Source organism: Martes martes (assembly GCF_963455335.1).
Source record: "Martes martes genome assembly, chromosome: 16".
Lineage (NCBI taxonomy): Eukaryota > Metazoa > Chordata > Mammalia > Carnivora > Mustelidae > Martes > Martes martes.
The window spans coordinates 48,783,438-48,799,741 of record NC_137904.1 but is presented as its reverse complement, the minus strand read 5'-3'; the positions used below and the strand labels follow the sequence as shown (position 1 = coordinate 48,799,741).

At 35.5% G+C, this 16,304-nt stretch overlaps 1 protein-coding gene across 2 annotated transcripts in view; it reads left to right on the top strand.

The window, feature by feature from the left end:
* The window catches only part of CDC27 (cell division cycle 27), a 72,148-nt gene that overhangs the window by 46,165 nt on the left and 9,679 nt on the right, over positions 1 to 16,304 (top strand). For both annotated transcript variants that reach the window (XM_080827382.1, XM_080827381.1), the window contains exons 13-16: positions 1,098 to 1,250; positions 2,813 to 3,021; positions 5,110 to 5,227; positions 14,533 to 14,661. In XM_080827382.1, the coding sequence (XP_080683508.1) occupies positions 1,098 to 1,250; positions 2,813 to 3,021; positions 5,110 to 5,227; positions 14,533 to 14,661 (609 nt within the window). The remainder of the gene's footprint in view (positions 1 to 1,097; positions 1,251 to 2,812; positions 3,022 to 5,109; positions 5,228 to 14,532; positions 14,662 to 16,304) is intronic.

The following is a 16,304-nucleotide window of genomic DNA, read 5'->3' as shown; positions in this document are numbered from 1 at the left end:
AAACAGAAGCCTTTGTTTCCGCTTAATTTCATGAGTTTTTTTTTTCATTTTCTTTTTGTCTATCCACAATCACTTTTCAGAGGAAGCAATAAATCCTGAATAATTTGAAACCAAAAGATTTCCAAAACCTATATTTGACTTGTAGTTAGGTCTTATAACCGGTGCCTATTGGAAAAACTTATCTGTAACTTTTAAGGGATTTCAGGGAAGTTACAAATCATTAAGCTAATCCTAGATAGTATATGGCCATTTCTTGGGAGTTCCTGGTTTTATAAATGCTGTTTCTGTGTTTTCTGCCATCTTCACTTCATTAAGAACAGTCCCAATATTTTTTTTTTCCTAAACTAAACTTGACTTTTAGAGTTCTGAACTTTTGAATGATAAACTAGGGAACTGCTAATTGGTTTCATATAACCCAAAGCCTCAAACTTCAAGGTGAGAGAAACCGTTCTGGGAGCTGTGAGTGTGGGGAGGAAAAAAGTAGCTGAGGAGGGACCCTAAAGTCAGGTTAGTGCTGCAGAGGAAAAGGGAATCACTAGCCTGGAGCTGCAGTCCCCCTGCAGGTATGACATTGGTGGGTATGCTCAGTGCTCAACATGCCATAGCATTGGTGGCCAACTGAACCTTACTTCCCCTTAATTTTTTAACTCAACTTCTTAATAAAAGTCAGGGCACAAGTAGTTTTATGTTACAGAAATCATTATTCTCTCACTTTTCCTGAGAGTGTTATTCTGTAAAGCCATTATTAAAACTTGAAAATGTGTTTTTTGAGAATAAAATAATTGACTTGTCCTTTATGAATTATAACTTTGTATAGATTTCTCCTCTGTCATTTTGGTGGAAACGTAGGTTTTCTTTTCACAGTTAATGTACTTATCATGAGTAATGTATACCTAGGTTAAGTGTGAATATGATTACATCAATATTTGACCTATTGTGGGACATTGTTCATTGCGACCCTGTGTTGTTACTAATTCACATAAACACTATAAAGTAAAGCAGCATTTAGTTCCTATGAGAATAGTGCCCAGTGCTCTCCCTGTGTATATGTAAATTGTGTCAACTTGTTTTCCCGTTAACTAGTTTTTTTATTTCAGGCTGAAAGAATATTCTCAGAGGTTAGAAGGATTGAGAATTACAGAGTTGAAGGCATGGAGATCTACTCTACAACACTTTGGCATCTTCAAAAGGATGTTGCTCTTTCAGTTCTTTCAAAAGACTTAACCGACATGGATAAAAATTCACCAGAGGTATGATAACTGAAACACTTCCCTTATGAAGTTGTCTTCCAATCACCCCGGCCAAGTGGGAATGAAGCAGATAATTCAAACACCATTTAGCATCATCCACACTTACTTTTGCACCTTCTGTACAGGCAGAGAGGGACTCAGAGAAGAGAAACTCCTTGAACATGTGGTGCAGATTCATAAGCATATATTAAAATAAATTCAAGATTAATCAAGATTTGGCTATATTAAAACTGCTATTGGGGCATCTGGATGGTGTAGTCGATTCGGCATCCAACTCTTGGTTTCAGCTCAGGGTTGATCCCAAGGTCATGAGATCGAGGCCTGCGTCAGGCTCTGCACTCAGTGCAGGGTCCGCCTGGATTTCTCTCTCCCTCTCCTTCTGCCTCTACCCACTGCGTGTGCTTGCATGCACACACTGTCTCTCACTAAAATAAAGAAATCTTTAAAAAAAAAATTGCTGTTGTCAGCAGCATTAGTGTTCATTAACCAGAAATAAATGTAAATTGGAAAAAGTGCTAATTTTGAATTAAAATAAAATAGTGTTTTTTTATTGTCATTGTAAGACATAGGCACAATTCATTTACATGCTTCAGTCCTATAAGAATTGTATTTCATTGCATCTCAAGAATAGTTAGTGGTACTTTTATAACATATCTAATCTTAGAATTAAATTAAAAATAGTTAATTCTCACTATTCTTAGTAGTTATGATCAGTAGTTTCTGTAAACACTGAATTAACAAAGACTGGATCATTGCTCCTGGGGGAAATAGACACACACACACACACACACACACCTGTCACAGATTATAATCTTAAATCCTAAAAAGCAACACATTCTGGTAGATTTTATTATCTTTATTTTATATTAAAGAGAACACAAAGTTCAGAAGTGTTAAGGTGATTTGCCTGAGGCCACCCTATGACCGGTGCCAGATTAAGGGTTCAGTCTGTGTCCAGCTGGCCGCAGATCCAGAGCTTCTTGCTCTGCCCTGCCCTGCACTGCCCCCTACACTCTATACTCTGGTCAGCTCTCTATGAGAGATGAAGCCTTTCTTGACTTCAACTGAGAGTGTGCCTGGTGGACAACTCATGTGTTGGGTGACCACTAAAGCACTCCCAAGTGTAGAGTTTGGTTTTACAAATCCTATAAATTTTTATGAGTAGACAAATTCACCAATATGAAATCATGAACAATGAGGATCAACTGTATCTATTAAAACTTTAGGGGGTGCCTGATTGGCACAGTCAGTTGGACGTCTAACTCTTGGTTTCAGCTCGGGTCCTGATCTCAGGGCTCCCCGTCCAGCCTCCAGGCTCAGTGTTGAGTCTGCTCCAGATTCCCTCTCCCTCTCCCTCTGCCCCTTCCTCATGCTCTCATGTGCTCATGCTTTCTTTCTCTCTCAAATGAATTTTTAAAAAAAGATAACTTCAGTTTTTGTTTTTGTTTTTCTGTTCTCAGTGAGGTCTAAGTCTTGATTTTAGTCGTAAATTTGGTTTTGTTAGAAAAATTGAAACAAAATTTTAATTATATATTTGGTTTTTGTTTCCATCTTTTTTTAAGGCCTGGTGTGCTGCCGGAAACTGTTTCAGTTTGCAGCGGGAACATGATATTGCAATTAAATTCTTCCAGAGAGCTATCCAGGTTGATCCAAATTATGCTTATGCCTATACTTTATTAGGGCATGAGTTTGTATTAACTGAAGAATTAGACAAAGCATTAGCTTGTTTTCGAAATGCTATCAGAGTCAATCCACGACATTATAACGCATGGTAAGTGCTAAGGAAGTGCAAAGACAATGTCTTACTGATGGGACTGGTACTCAGGAAGTTTTCTTGTTGGACATCTCTTTATTGTCATGAATCTGGTTACCAGTACTTCAGAATAGTACGTACTGGTTGGTAAGTTGAAATCCCCAATTTTTTTTTACGTGACATGTATACCTTTAACAAACTCTTAACTAATGATCAAATATTAGATCCTTTTTTCCTACCAAACTTTTGAAATAATTGATTTTGTTATTTGATTTGTTTCTTTTTCTTAGAACACTGAAACAGTGATTCAGATAGAACATGGTTTGGAAAGTGGAGGGGACTAGTATAATCACCTATTGGCTGGTAGAAAATAAACATTGAGAACTGTCCACTAGTTGTTGCTCTTTACAGTGTTCTGGCTTATTAAATACCAGTCTAGTTCATTAGCTTTATTTAGAGCTCAGTGCTCCAGTTTATTAAGTAATGTCTCTATTGAGGAAGTTACCTGGCTCTTATATAGTTCACAAACGAAGAAGGCATTAAAAAGTTTGTTCTTACTTCTGCCTCAACACTATATCCACTGCTGACATTTTATTGTATTTTTCTTGACTGAATAGTTTTACCTATCAAGAAGTGTAATTCTGACATCATAACTCTGCCACTGTTTTTATGTTGGATATGGTGGGGTTTTTTGTTTTTTTTTTTTAATCTTTTGAGGTAATCATTATAGCAGTTGAATTTTTATTCTGTCACTAAATCTGAATCACTATATTATTAAAACATATTTTTTGATCTGTGTATATACATTTTTTAATGAATTATATCTCATTTCTAAGTAGTTACATTATCTAAAAGATGGCCTGACAAGTAAGTGCTAGCTTCTGCTGACATAGTGAACAGTCAGGCTTACTGATACTGCTGCCTTCTCTTCACATAAAATACTCCGTAATATTTTAAGAACTCAGTTCTCAATAGGGACTTGTGTTTGTTAAATGTTTGGGTATGTCCTATAGTATAATAGTTGCATTCTTAAAAAAACCTTACCATATCAAAAATTGTTGTAAAAATAATTACTTCAATTAGGAAAAAAAAATTCAGATTGGCAGGCTTTTACAGGAAGAACTTAAATGTTGAGATATTTAGGTAACTTTAAGTATCTAATTAAACACTAAGTTAATTTATTATTCCAACTCCAGTGTAAGTAGTCTTTCTTTTGTTGTTCCACCATCGCCATTATTAGCACAGAACTTTTTATACCTTTTCTTCACCCCAAATATAAGAAGATATATTGTGCTTTCTTCTTACTCATTAATTTGGTGTATATTCCCCCCTTGTCATTAGCTAGTTATAGCCAAGAGAGGTCTCCTTAATATAAATCAGTCACATTATGTTCATGTGATGTTTTGAAAATTCAGAAGAAAGACCTGTATATTCAGTTAATATGCTATTACATAGCCTTTAAAATTTATAATTTTAAGTCCATAGGGAGTATGTTTTGATATACATGACACCATGCTTATGTAATTATAATGATATATATGCATTTACACCAGTAATATGGAAATAGCATTGTTAAGAGTTTAGGGTTTAGAATCCTTATTAGCTGTATAACTTTGGGCATGTTATTTAACTTCTCTAAATTCATTTTCCTTGTTTGAAATGTGAGAGATAACAATACGTATCTCCTTGTTTTCTTCTAGGATTAAATGAGATAATTCACATAAAGAGTTTAGCAAAGTTACTGGCACACACATAATTAGCCACTCAGTAAAAATGAGCTGTTAAATCTAGATTGTAATGATAGATTTAAAGATGTAGTTTCTTTCTTCCCCATTGTCAAAGTTCTATTTGATTGATTTGATTTATTGTTTTTACTTATAAAAGTGATTTGTTGAAAATGCTTTGATGAAAAAAATTTTTAAAAAATAAAATGCTTTGATGATATTTTTTATCATGATTGATAGTTTTTGCCTTCTCTGAGGCCACCAGTATTTCTCTTTAGTTTATTAAAATGTCAAATTCCATAACATACCCTTTTATTAGTTGAACTGAATTACCAGCCAAAAGTTCATATCCCTAAAATTATACTTTATTTTATACTTTCAGGTATGGTTTAGGAATGATTTATTACAAGCAAGAAAAATTCAGCCTTGCAGAAATGCATTTCCAGAAAGCACTTGATATCAACCCTCAAAGTTCAGTTTTACTTTGCCACATTGGAGTAGTAAGTAGTTTTCTAAATATTTTTCAGTGAATCTCCCTTTCAAAATGTGTTTGTTACTGACTTAATTGCTGTGGTAAAAATTAGGGCTTTTGTCTAATTGTTTATATTCTTAGAAAAATACCATGGATTATTTTATAGCCAAAAATGTCACCTTTTTCCTTGGCATAAAGAGAAATCACTGGAGTACCCTCATTCCTTGGGCAAGTCCATTTCTCTGAGCTTTCATTTTATAAATGACAAGTAATGCCATCTTATCTAATAGGCCTGTTGTAAGACTCATATGAGATACTTCATATTTCGAAAGCACTTTTTTCCATGTTAATATTTAGCTCCTAAATTCAGTAATTATTATTTCAAGACAAATGCTTCCCTATGTTTTAGCTGCTGAGTGATATAGGTATGTCAAAAACTAATTAAAATTCTCTTTTTATTTTATTTTTTATTTAAATTCAATTAATTAACATATAGTGTATTATTAGTTTCAGAGGTAGAATTCAGTGATTCATCAGTCTCATATGATACCTAGTGCTCATTGTATCATATTCCCTCCTTAATGTACATCACCCAGTTACACCATCCCCTGAAACCCCTACCCTCCAGCTACACTCAGTTTGTTTCCTATGATTGAGTCTCTTTGGTTTGTCTCCCTTTGTGATTTCATCTTATTTTATTTTTTCCCTCCCTTCCCCTATGATACTCTGTTTTATTTCTTAAATTCCACACATCAGTGAGATCATATGATAATTATCTTTCTCTGATTAGCTTATTTCACTTAGCATAATACCCAAGTTCCATCTATGTCATTGCAAATGGCAAGACTTCACTTTTTTGATGGCTGAGTGTAGTATATTCCATTGATCTGTCTATGGACATCTGGGCTCTTTCCATACTTCAGTTTGTGGACGTTGCTGGTATAAACACTGGGGTGCAGATGCCCCTTCAGGCCACTGCATTTTTATCCTTGGGGTAGTACTGTAATTGCTGGGTCATAGGGTAGGTCTATTTTCAACTTTTTGAGGAATCTCCATACTGCCTTCCAGAGTGGCTGCACCAATTTGCATTCCCATCAACAGTGTAAGGGGTTTCCCCTTTCTCCACATCCTTGTCAACATCTGTTGTTTCCTGACTTGATTAATTTTAGCCATTCTAACCAGTGTGAGGTGGTACCTCATTGTGTTTTTGATTTGTATTTCCCTGATGCCAAGTGATGTTGAGCATTTTTTCATGTGTCTGTTGGCCATTTGGATGTCTTCTTTTCCAAAAAAAACACATCTATTCATGTCTTCTGCCCATTTCTTGATTGGATTATTTGTTCTTTGGGTATTGAGTTTGATAAGTTCTTTATAGATTTTGGATGCTAGCCCTTTATCTGATATGTCATTTGCACATATCTTCTCCCATTCTGTCTGTTGTCTTTTGGTTTTGTTGACTGTTTCCTTTGCTGTGCCAGAGCTTTTTATCTTGATGAACTCCCAGTAGTTGATTTTTGCCTTTGTTTCCCTTGACTTTTGAGATGTGTCTACCAAGAAGTTACTGGGACCAAGGTCTAAGAGGTTGCCACCTGTGTTCTCTAGGATTTTGAGGGATTCCTGTCCTCACATGTAGGTCTTTCATCCATTTTGAGTCTATTTTTATATGATATAAGGAAATGGTCCAGTTTCATTCTTCTGCATGTAGCTGTCTAGTTTTCCCAACACCATTTGTTGAAGAGACTATCTTTTTTCCATTGCATATTCTTTCTTGCTTTGTCAAAGTTCAGTTGACCATAGAGTTGAGGGTCCATTTCTGGGTTCTCTGTTCTGTTCCATTGACCTATGTGTCTGTTTTTGTGCCAGTACCATACCGTCTTGATGTTTACAACTTTGTAGCAGAGCTTGATGTCCAGAATTGTGATGCCACCAGCTTTGGTTTTCTTTTTCAACATTCCTTTGGCTATTTGAGGTCTTTTTTGGTTCCATACAAATTTTAGCATTCTTTGTTCTAGCTCCGTGAAAAAAGTTGGTGGTATTTTGATAGGGATTGCATTAAATGTAAAGATTGCTCTAGGTAGCATAGACACTTTAACAATATTTGTTCTTCTAATCCACGAGCATGGAACATTTTTCCATTTCTTTGTGTCTTCCTCAATTTCTTTCATGAGTGTTCTGTAGTTTTCTGAGTACAGATCCTATGCCTCCTTGGTTAGGTTTATTCCTATGTATCTTATGGTTTTGGGTGCAGTTGTAATTGGGATTGACTCCTTAATTTCTCTTTCTTCTGCCTCTTCTGCCTTGTTAATATATAGAAATGCAACTGATTTCTCTGCATTGATTTTATATCCTGCCACTGTGCTGAATCCCTGAATGAGTTCTAACGATTTGGGGTGGGTGGAGTCTTTTGGGTTTTCCACACGTCATCTTCGAAGAATGAGAGTTTGACTTCTTCTTTGCTGACTTGGATGCCTTTTATTTCTTTTTGATTTCTTCTGATTATTTGTGATTACTTTGATACCTTTGATTTCTTTTATTTCTTCTGATTACTGAGGCTAGGACTTCTAGTACTATGTTGAACAACAGTGGTGAGAGTGGACATCCCTGTCATGTTCTTGACCTTAGGGGGAAAGCTCTCAATTTTTCCCCATTGATGGGCTTTTCATAGATGGCTTTTATGATATTTTGAGGTATGTTTCCTCTATCCCTACACTGTGAAGAGTTTTAATCAAGAAAGGATGCTGTACTTTGTCAGATGCCTTTTCTGATTCTATTGGGAGGATTATATGGTTCTTGTCCTTTCTTTTATTTATGTAATGTATCACATTGATTGATTTGTGGATGTTGAACCACCCTTGCAGCCCAGGAATAAATCCCACGTGGTCATGGTGAATAATCCTTTTAATGTACTGTTGGAAACCTTTGGCTAGTATCTAGGTGAGAATTTTTTCATCCATGTTCGTCAGGGATATTGGTCTGTAATTCTTTAGTGGAGCCTTTGACTTTGGGATTGAGGTAATGCTGGTCTCATAGGAAGAGTTTGGAAGTTTTCCTTCCATTTCTTTTTTAGTTTTTCCTTTTTTTTTTTTTTAATTGAAGTATAGTTGACACACAGTGTAACAATATTACATTAGTTTCAGGTGTACAACGCAGTGATTCAGTAGCTCTGTACATTATTCGGTCCATTTCTTTTTTTGAAACAGCTTCAGAAGAATAAGCATTAAATCTTTAAATGTTTAATAGAATTGTCCTGGGAAGCTGTCAGGCCCTGTACTCTTGTTTGTTAGGAGATTTTTCATTATTGCTTCAATTTCCTTGCTCGTTATGGGTCTGTTCAGGTTTTCTATTTTTGCCTGTTTCAGCTTTGGCAGTTTATACATCTCTAGGAATACATCCACTTCTTCCAGATTGCCTAATTTGTTGGCATATAGTTGCTCATAATATATTCTTAAAATTGTCTGGGGCGCCTGGGTGGCTCAGTGGGTTAAGCCTCTGCCTTTGGCTCAGGTCATGATCCCACGGTCCTGGGATCGAGCCCCGCATTGGGCTCTCTGTTTAGCAGGGAGCCTGCTTCTCCCTCTCTCTCTGCCTGCCTCTCTGCCTACTTGTGATCTCTGTCTGTCAAATAAATAAGTAAAATCTTTTTTAAAAAATTGTCTGTATTTCTTTGGTGTTCATTATGATCTCTCCTCTTTCATTCATGATTTTATTTATTTGGGTCCTTTCTCTTTTTGATAGGTCTGGCCAGGGGTTTATCAATTTCATTAATTCTTTTGAAGAACCATTTTCTAGTTTATCTATTGATCTGTTACACTGTTCTTTTGTTTTCTATTTCATTGATTTCTGCTCTAATCTTTGTTATTTCTGTTCTCCTACTGGGTTTAGACTTTATTTGCTGTTCTTTCTCCACCTCCTTCAGGTGTAAGGTTAGGTTGTGTATGTGAGACCTTTCTTGTTTCTTGAGAAAGCCTCATATTGCTATATACTTACCTCTTAGGACTGCCTTGACTGCATTGCAAAAGATTTGGACAGTTGTGTTTTCATTTTCATTTGTTTCCATGAATATTTTTAATTCTTTAATTTCCTGGTTGACCCATTCATTCCTTAGTAGAATGCTCTTTAACCTCCAAATATTTGAGTTCCTTCCAAATTTCCACTTATGGTTGAGTTCAAATTTCAAAGCATTGTGGTCTGAAAATATGCAGGGAATGACCCCAGTCTTTTAGTTCTGGTTGAGACCTGATTTGTGACCCAGTATGTGATCTGTTCTGGAGAATGTTCCATGTATATTCAAGAAGACTGTGTATTCTTTTAGTTTAGGATGGAATGTTCTGAATATATCCGTGAAGTCCATCTGGTCCAGTGTGTCATTCAAAGGCCTTGTTTCCTTATTGATCTTCTGCTTAGATAATCTGTCCGTTGCAGTGAGTGGGGTGTTAAAGTCTTCTACTATTATTGTACTGTTATCAGTGTGTTTCTTTAATTTTGTTATTTATTGGTTTATTTAATTGGATCTTCCCATGTTAGGGGCATAAATATTTACAATTGTTAGATCTTCTTGTTGGATTGACCCTTTAATTATGATATAGTGTCCTTCCTCATCTCTTATTACAGTCTTTGGTTTAAAATCTAATTTGTCTGATATGAGGATTGTAACCCAGATTTCTTTTGATGTCCATTAGCATGATAAATGATTTTCTGCCCCCTCACTTTCAATCTGGAGGTATCTTTGGATCTAAAATGAGTCTCTTGCAGACAGCATATGGATAGGTCTTGCTTTTTTATCCAGTCTGATACCCTGTGTCTTTTGATTGGGGTATTTAGCCCATTTACATTTTGCGTAACTATTGAAAGATATGAACTTAGTGCCATTGTATTACCTGTAAAGTCACTGTTTCTGTAGATTTTCCCTATTCCTTTCTGGCCTATGTTACTTTAGATCCCTTTTGATATTTCTTGTAGGGCTGGTTTGGTGGTCACAAATTCTTTTAGCTTCTGTTTGTCCGGAAGCATTTTATCACTCCTTCTATTTTGAAAGGCATCCTAGCTCGATAAAGTATTCTTGGCTGCATATTTCCTCATTTAGCACCCTGAATATATCATGGCAGTCCTTTCTGACCTGCCAGGTCTCTGTGGATAAGTCTGCTGTCAGCCTCATGTTTCTACCCTTATAGGTTATGGACCTCTTTTCCTGAGCTGCTTTTAGGATTTTCTCTTTTGTCTCAGATTTGCAAGGTTCACTATTATATGTCGAGGTGTTGACCTATTTTTATTGATTTTGAGGGGATTCTCTGTGCCTCCTGGACTTGAATGGCTGCTTCCTTCCCCAGATCAGGGAAGTTCTCAGCTATAATTTGCTTCAGTATACCTTCTGCCCTCCCTCTCTCTTTCTTCTTTGTCTGGGATCCCAGTTATTCTAATATTGTTTTGCTTTATGGTATCACTTATCTGTTGATTTTCCCCTCGTGATCCAGTGGTTGTTTATCTCCTTTTCTCAGCTTCTTTATTATCCATTAATTCTCTCTTCTGCATCCTTTATCCTAGCAGTTAGAGCCTCCGTTTTTTTATTGCATGTCATTAATAGCCTTTTTTATTTCAACTTCATTAGATTTTAGTTCTTTTATTTCTCCAGAAAGGGATTCTCTAGTGTCTTCTGTGCTTTTTTAAAGTCTAGCTAGTATCTTTATGGTTGTTATTCTGAGCTCTAGTTCCAGCATCTTTCTTATATCCGTACTGAATTAGGTCCCTGGCAGTCAGTACTCCCTCTTGTTCTTTCTTGAGGTGAGTTTTTCTGTCTTTCATTCTTGCAGAAAGTGGTCGCTTTTCTATTTGTAGAATTGTAGCAGTTATTTTCTTAGATCTTCATTTGAGTTGTAGGTGTTTAAAATGATCTGATAGCTATCCAGCTAATTTCCTGGGGCCAGACAAAACTAAGGTCTCCTACTCCTCCGCTGTCTTGGACTCTCTCCCAGAACTAATTAAAATTCTTAAAAGGTGATGTGGATCACCATTTTGCTTTTTAAAGAAACTGGGTTTTTTACATGTAAAATAAAAGTTATCAATTCAAATCTTGGTACATTTTATAAAAACAAAAGATAATGTTGTAATAAAACACCAGTAGCTTTGTTAGGCAACATACTATTTATTAACTCTGTGCAATAAAATACTTTGTTCATACTAGACTTATTCAACATGACTAACAGTCACTATGGACATTTCATGAATCTTCATGAGTCTCCCATAGACTTTACTATTGAGGTGGGGAGACGTTTACAGTCATAATGTGCCATGAAAACTTGAAAATATTACTTCTAGTAGGAGATAATGTTCATGTTATTTGAATTGCTTTTAGGTGCTAAACAACTGAGTTACAAGAACTGAAAATGGAAAGCATTCTAAAAGCTCATGAACACTGTTGTTCACACCCTTCTTCAGAACACACTCAACTTTAAACTTGTTTGACACATTTCTTTTCATACACAGCAAACAACATCATGCAATAAAAGCATGACAAGTAATGCTGCTGTGTAAACACTGCAACTATTTCTGAAAAAAGCACAGGATATATACTCAAACCTGCCCAGTTCCATAATCTGTATCACATAGATCACATAATCACACACATAGCTATATACATGTGTACGCAAGAATCTAGTAGGATGACAGTGAAGTCTAATCAGAGTAATTTACAGGCTCAGTATTTAATTTACACTTGAAGGACAATTTCAATATTTTAGAATCATTTGGTAGGTGTTATATATACTACACTTTATGAAATCTGAAAGATAATGAAATAAATTTTTTTCAACAATTTGATAATAAAACAGATACTGTTTCCCCAAATACTTGTACTGTCTGTCTATATGATCTGTTTGATCTTAGAACCACTAATCATAAAAACTGACTGAGTGGAATAACTAGAAAAATGATGAGGGCAAAGAAGATTACCAATTTGACTAACTCAACACAGATTTTGCATAAATTAACAGATCAGAAGTTGCAACTCAGTCATAAAAAAAACTCCATTACTGGTTATTTTGGTGCTGTAGGTAGAGTAGCACATGGTAAAAAATACAAAGTGTTATCTCATCAGGTAACACTTAATGGAAGGGTGCAGTATCTGGTGGAATGGAAAGGAGCAACTGCATCCTGACTGTTGGACTAAACATTATGTTCACTGCGCTCTCATTTTCTTTTGTTCTCTCTCTCTCTTTTTTTTAAGATTTTATTTATTTGAGCGAGAGAGCGCACGCGCACATGAGTGGCAGAGGGGGACAGAGGGAGAGGGAGGATACTCCCCACTGAACAGGGAGCCCAAGAACGTGGGGCTTGATCCCAGGCCCCTGAGGTCATGACCTGAGCTGAAGGCACCTGCTTAACTTACCAAGCCACCCAGGCATCGATGCCCAATTTTTTTAAAGATTCTATTTATTTGAAAGTGAGAGAGAGTGCACTCTCATTTTCTGTATACACAGTTCAAAGCTCTAAAGGAGTTTGGCTCTTACTTTTTTTTTAAGAAAGGAAAAGTTAAAAAAAAAAGTCAAAAGGAGATGATAACTAGCCCTAGTATGTACCTGTCAATATTATGAATATTGTCATAAAAAGCTATCTTTTAAAAATCAGAACAGAAACTTAATTTTTTTAATCTTAAGATGTATAGAATGTTTCTAGGATAGGATATTAAAAATGATTCAAATCCATGCATGGTGTAAGATCGTTTTTCTAATTGGGTTGAGTCAGTTGAGTCAGTGTTTGGATCACCATTTTTTTTTATTTATTTTTTTTAAGTGTTTGATAATAAGTTGTACCTCAATCGGAGAAGAAGTATGTTTGCTTTTTGAAATCTCATTTATTAGTTTCTCTGTAAGCACGGTACCGGTAGTTCTTGTTCTTGCCTCTTACGCATGTCCTCCCTCTCTCCCTCCCCTACCCTTCACTTTCTCTCAGTGAGCTTGTGGGACTGGGCATACAATGTGAGGAAATTATGTGAGTTGGGAATTTCACTGTTCATTTTGGGAGAAGAATTATAGTTCTTTATAACATTTTCGAATTGCCATGGTAACTTTTTTCATAGTTAGATACTATGCAAAATATATCAACAAAGAATTTTTCTCATCACTTAAGCAAATCAAACTTAAGTACCATTTGCTACCCTTTAGTGAAGTTGGACATCTTTAAAGTAGGCTTTCTTTTAAAGTTATTGTGGAATAGACAGTTTAAAAATCTTGTGTGGTTCATCTGAAGATGTTTTCAAGTAATAGAATATGCTTTTCTCTGTTAGAGAACTAGTGTTTAGGATTTCAATCTGGTGGGCAGAATATTTGGCCACATGTAGCAATAACCTTCTACAAAGATCATCGTGTAGATGAATTTAGCAACCAGACTTTGGGAGTACCTACTCTCACATTCTTGTTACAGTGAATGGTATTTGTACAGGTTCCACGGCTCCATCCATGCTCTTACACTTTCTTTTTAACATACGGTTTGTCCAAGGAAGAGCATGGCATAGCATGAGTATATGCAAATGAATGAATAGTGATGCTTGGGATTGTGTGGGGTTTTTAAATGTTATTTAAAGTATTTACTTCCCCATATTCCAGATCAATGATTTTCAAATTTGTAAAGCAGAAGAATTATTTTTAAAATAAATTCCTAAAATAAGTAGAGATGTAATTGTTCTGAGTGAAGCAGTGCTGGTGGTAAGGGTTTAGAGCCAAATCCTCTAGTGTTTCTTTGAACATAGTTTTGAAAAGCCTAATATTTAATAAACATATTGAAATATAAGTATTCTCTAACTAAATAGTACAGATTTTCTTGTGAGGGAAAAATCAAGGTTTTTCTTGTCTTTTAGACTTAAAGGTACTAAATCTATGCCCTAAAGATAAAATAATCACCGTGGATTATTGTTTTGGATACATAATGGTGGATTGGGGGCCAGAGAACCTAGGTTCTGATCCCAGAGCAAGTTATTTAACATGATTTCCGTATTCTCACCTGGAAAGTTAAGCAGTTGAATTAGGATTAGAAGAGATTTTAGAGATAATCTGTTAATAGTCTGGTAATCAACTATTAAGTCCTCTTAACTCTTAGAAAACCCTCTCACACCATACAACTTTAGTAGATTTAGTATCTTTTTTTTTTTTAAGTAATCTGTATGTCCAAATGGGACTCAAACTCATGACCCCGAGATCAAGAGTTGCACGCTCTACCAATTGAGCCAGCCAGATGCCTCAGTAGTCTTATTATCTTCATGTTGATTTGAGTCATGGTATTTGGTTCTTCCCTTTCTTCATAAATGTCAAAAGGAAACATTAATATGATCTTTATTTCTTATAGGTTCAGCACGCACTGAAAAAATCTGAGAAGGCTTTGGATACCCTAAACAAAGCCATTGTCATTGATCCCAAGAACCCTCTATGCAAATTTCACAGAGCCTCAGTTTTATTTGCAAATGAAAAATATAAGGTAAGATATGTATCTTAATGGTTTTCCGCATTTTATTGCTTAAATTTTGCCCCTTCTTTTAATAGGCCAAAAGTTATTTATACTTTTCATCTCTAATAGTTTATTTTTGCCATTTTCAGAAGCTATTCATTTTCTTTTGTGATTTTATTTCTTTATGAAATACTGATAGGCAGGATGGATTGTATGGATATTTAGGAATATGTGTTATCCCTCGTAAGAACTCCATATATAGAAAGACAGTTTTTCCATCAGGGAGTTATCTTGAAGGGAAGACCTAAACCATTCTCTTAGGACCAAAATATCTGAGCAGGTGGCAAATGAATGTGTGTGCATTATTCAGCGGATATTTACTGAGTACCTATTTATTACCTATTTACTCCTAGTCAGCGACTAGGAGTATAGTGGCAAGCAAAGCAATCACATTCCTGCATTTGAAGAACTCACCAGATAGTACCCTTTTAGAGGAGCAACAGACATTAATCAAATAATGACAAAAATATGCATGTTGAGTACATAAAGGAAAAGTAATAGTGAGTTATGAAAGCTTATAATAGAGATATTTGGTCGAGCGTGATGTGTTTATCTCTTTACGTCTCACACTGTTTTCCAAATTGTGGAGCTGTAGCATGAAAAAAAAAACAAAAAAGAAGATAAAATTGAGAAAGAAAAAAGAGACACAAAGTGACATGGGGTTTTTGTCATCATTTACTCAATTATAAACCATGAATCCAAAGTTTTGATTTAAAGTTCAGGTTACTTGTTTAATAAATTTAGGCTCTTCCTAAAAAGAGTAAAAACTTACCAAACAAAAAACAAACAAACAAACAAAAAACTCCCAAAATTTAAGTGCACAAAAAATGTTGGGACTAATAATCCATTTCAGTAGACTCCCTAGAAATCAGTTCTTCCAGGACACATTGACATTTGCTGAAATTGAAAAATACAAAACCAATGATAAACTCTTAATATTTCCAGACTAACAAAGATACATAAAATCAACCATCTAATTTATTCTTTGTCATTTATTCAGTGATTCCCCTATCTCACTCTGTTTTTCTTTATTAAAAAGTAGATGTCTAGTCCTACTGTTTTTGTTCTTCTGTAAAAGCTACTTTTAAATCTAAGAAACACTTCAACTTTTAACTTGCTCTTCGAGGTACTATAATTGTAATTCACCATTTATTTTCATGTTTCTGCTTCATTGTACCTCTTTACATTTGTGGTCAGGTTCTTCAATTGAAGGATTTTAATCAATTTATTACTCTCAGAGCCATTTTAATGCCAACACCTCTACCCAAGTATGCCATTGCTTGGTTCAAGCCCTGTGCTTGGTTCAAGAAGCCCAAATTCTAATCTGACCCCATTGTTGAAGTTATAATGGTCACAGCCATTTTTGACTACCAGCTTAGGGTTTGGCTAAATGATAAGGTCTACCTTGATGCACGGGTATACCCAATATACCGCTATTAAAATAAAAAGGAGTATGGGGAAAAGTTACTGATTACTTGTGAAATGTCTTGGCTTGAAAAATGAAAAGCAAATGGTGGCAACCTCTCTGTGGCAAAAGCCTTGAGCTGCATTGACATCAGGTAGGTCTTAAGTCTTTCGGGCAGAAATGAGAACTCTGATACTATGTTAGATAC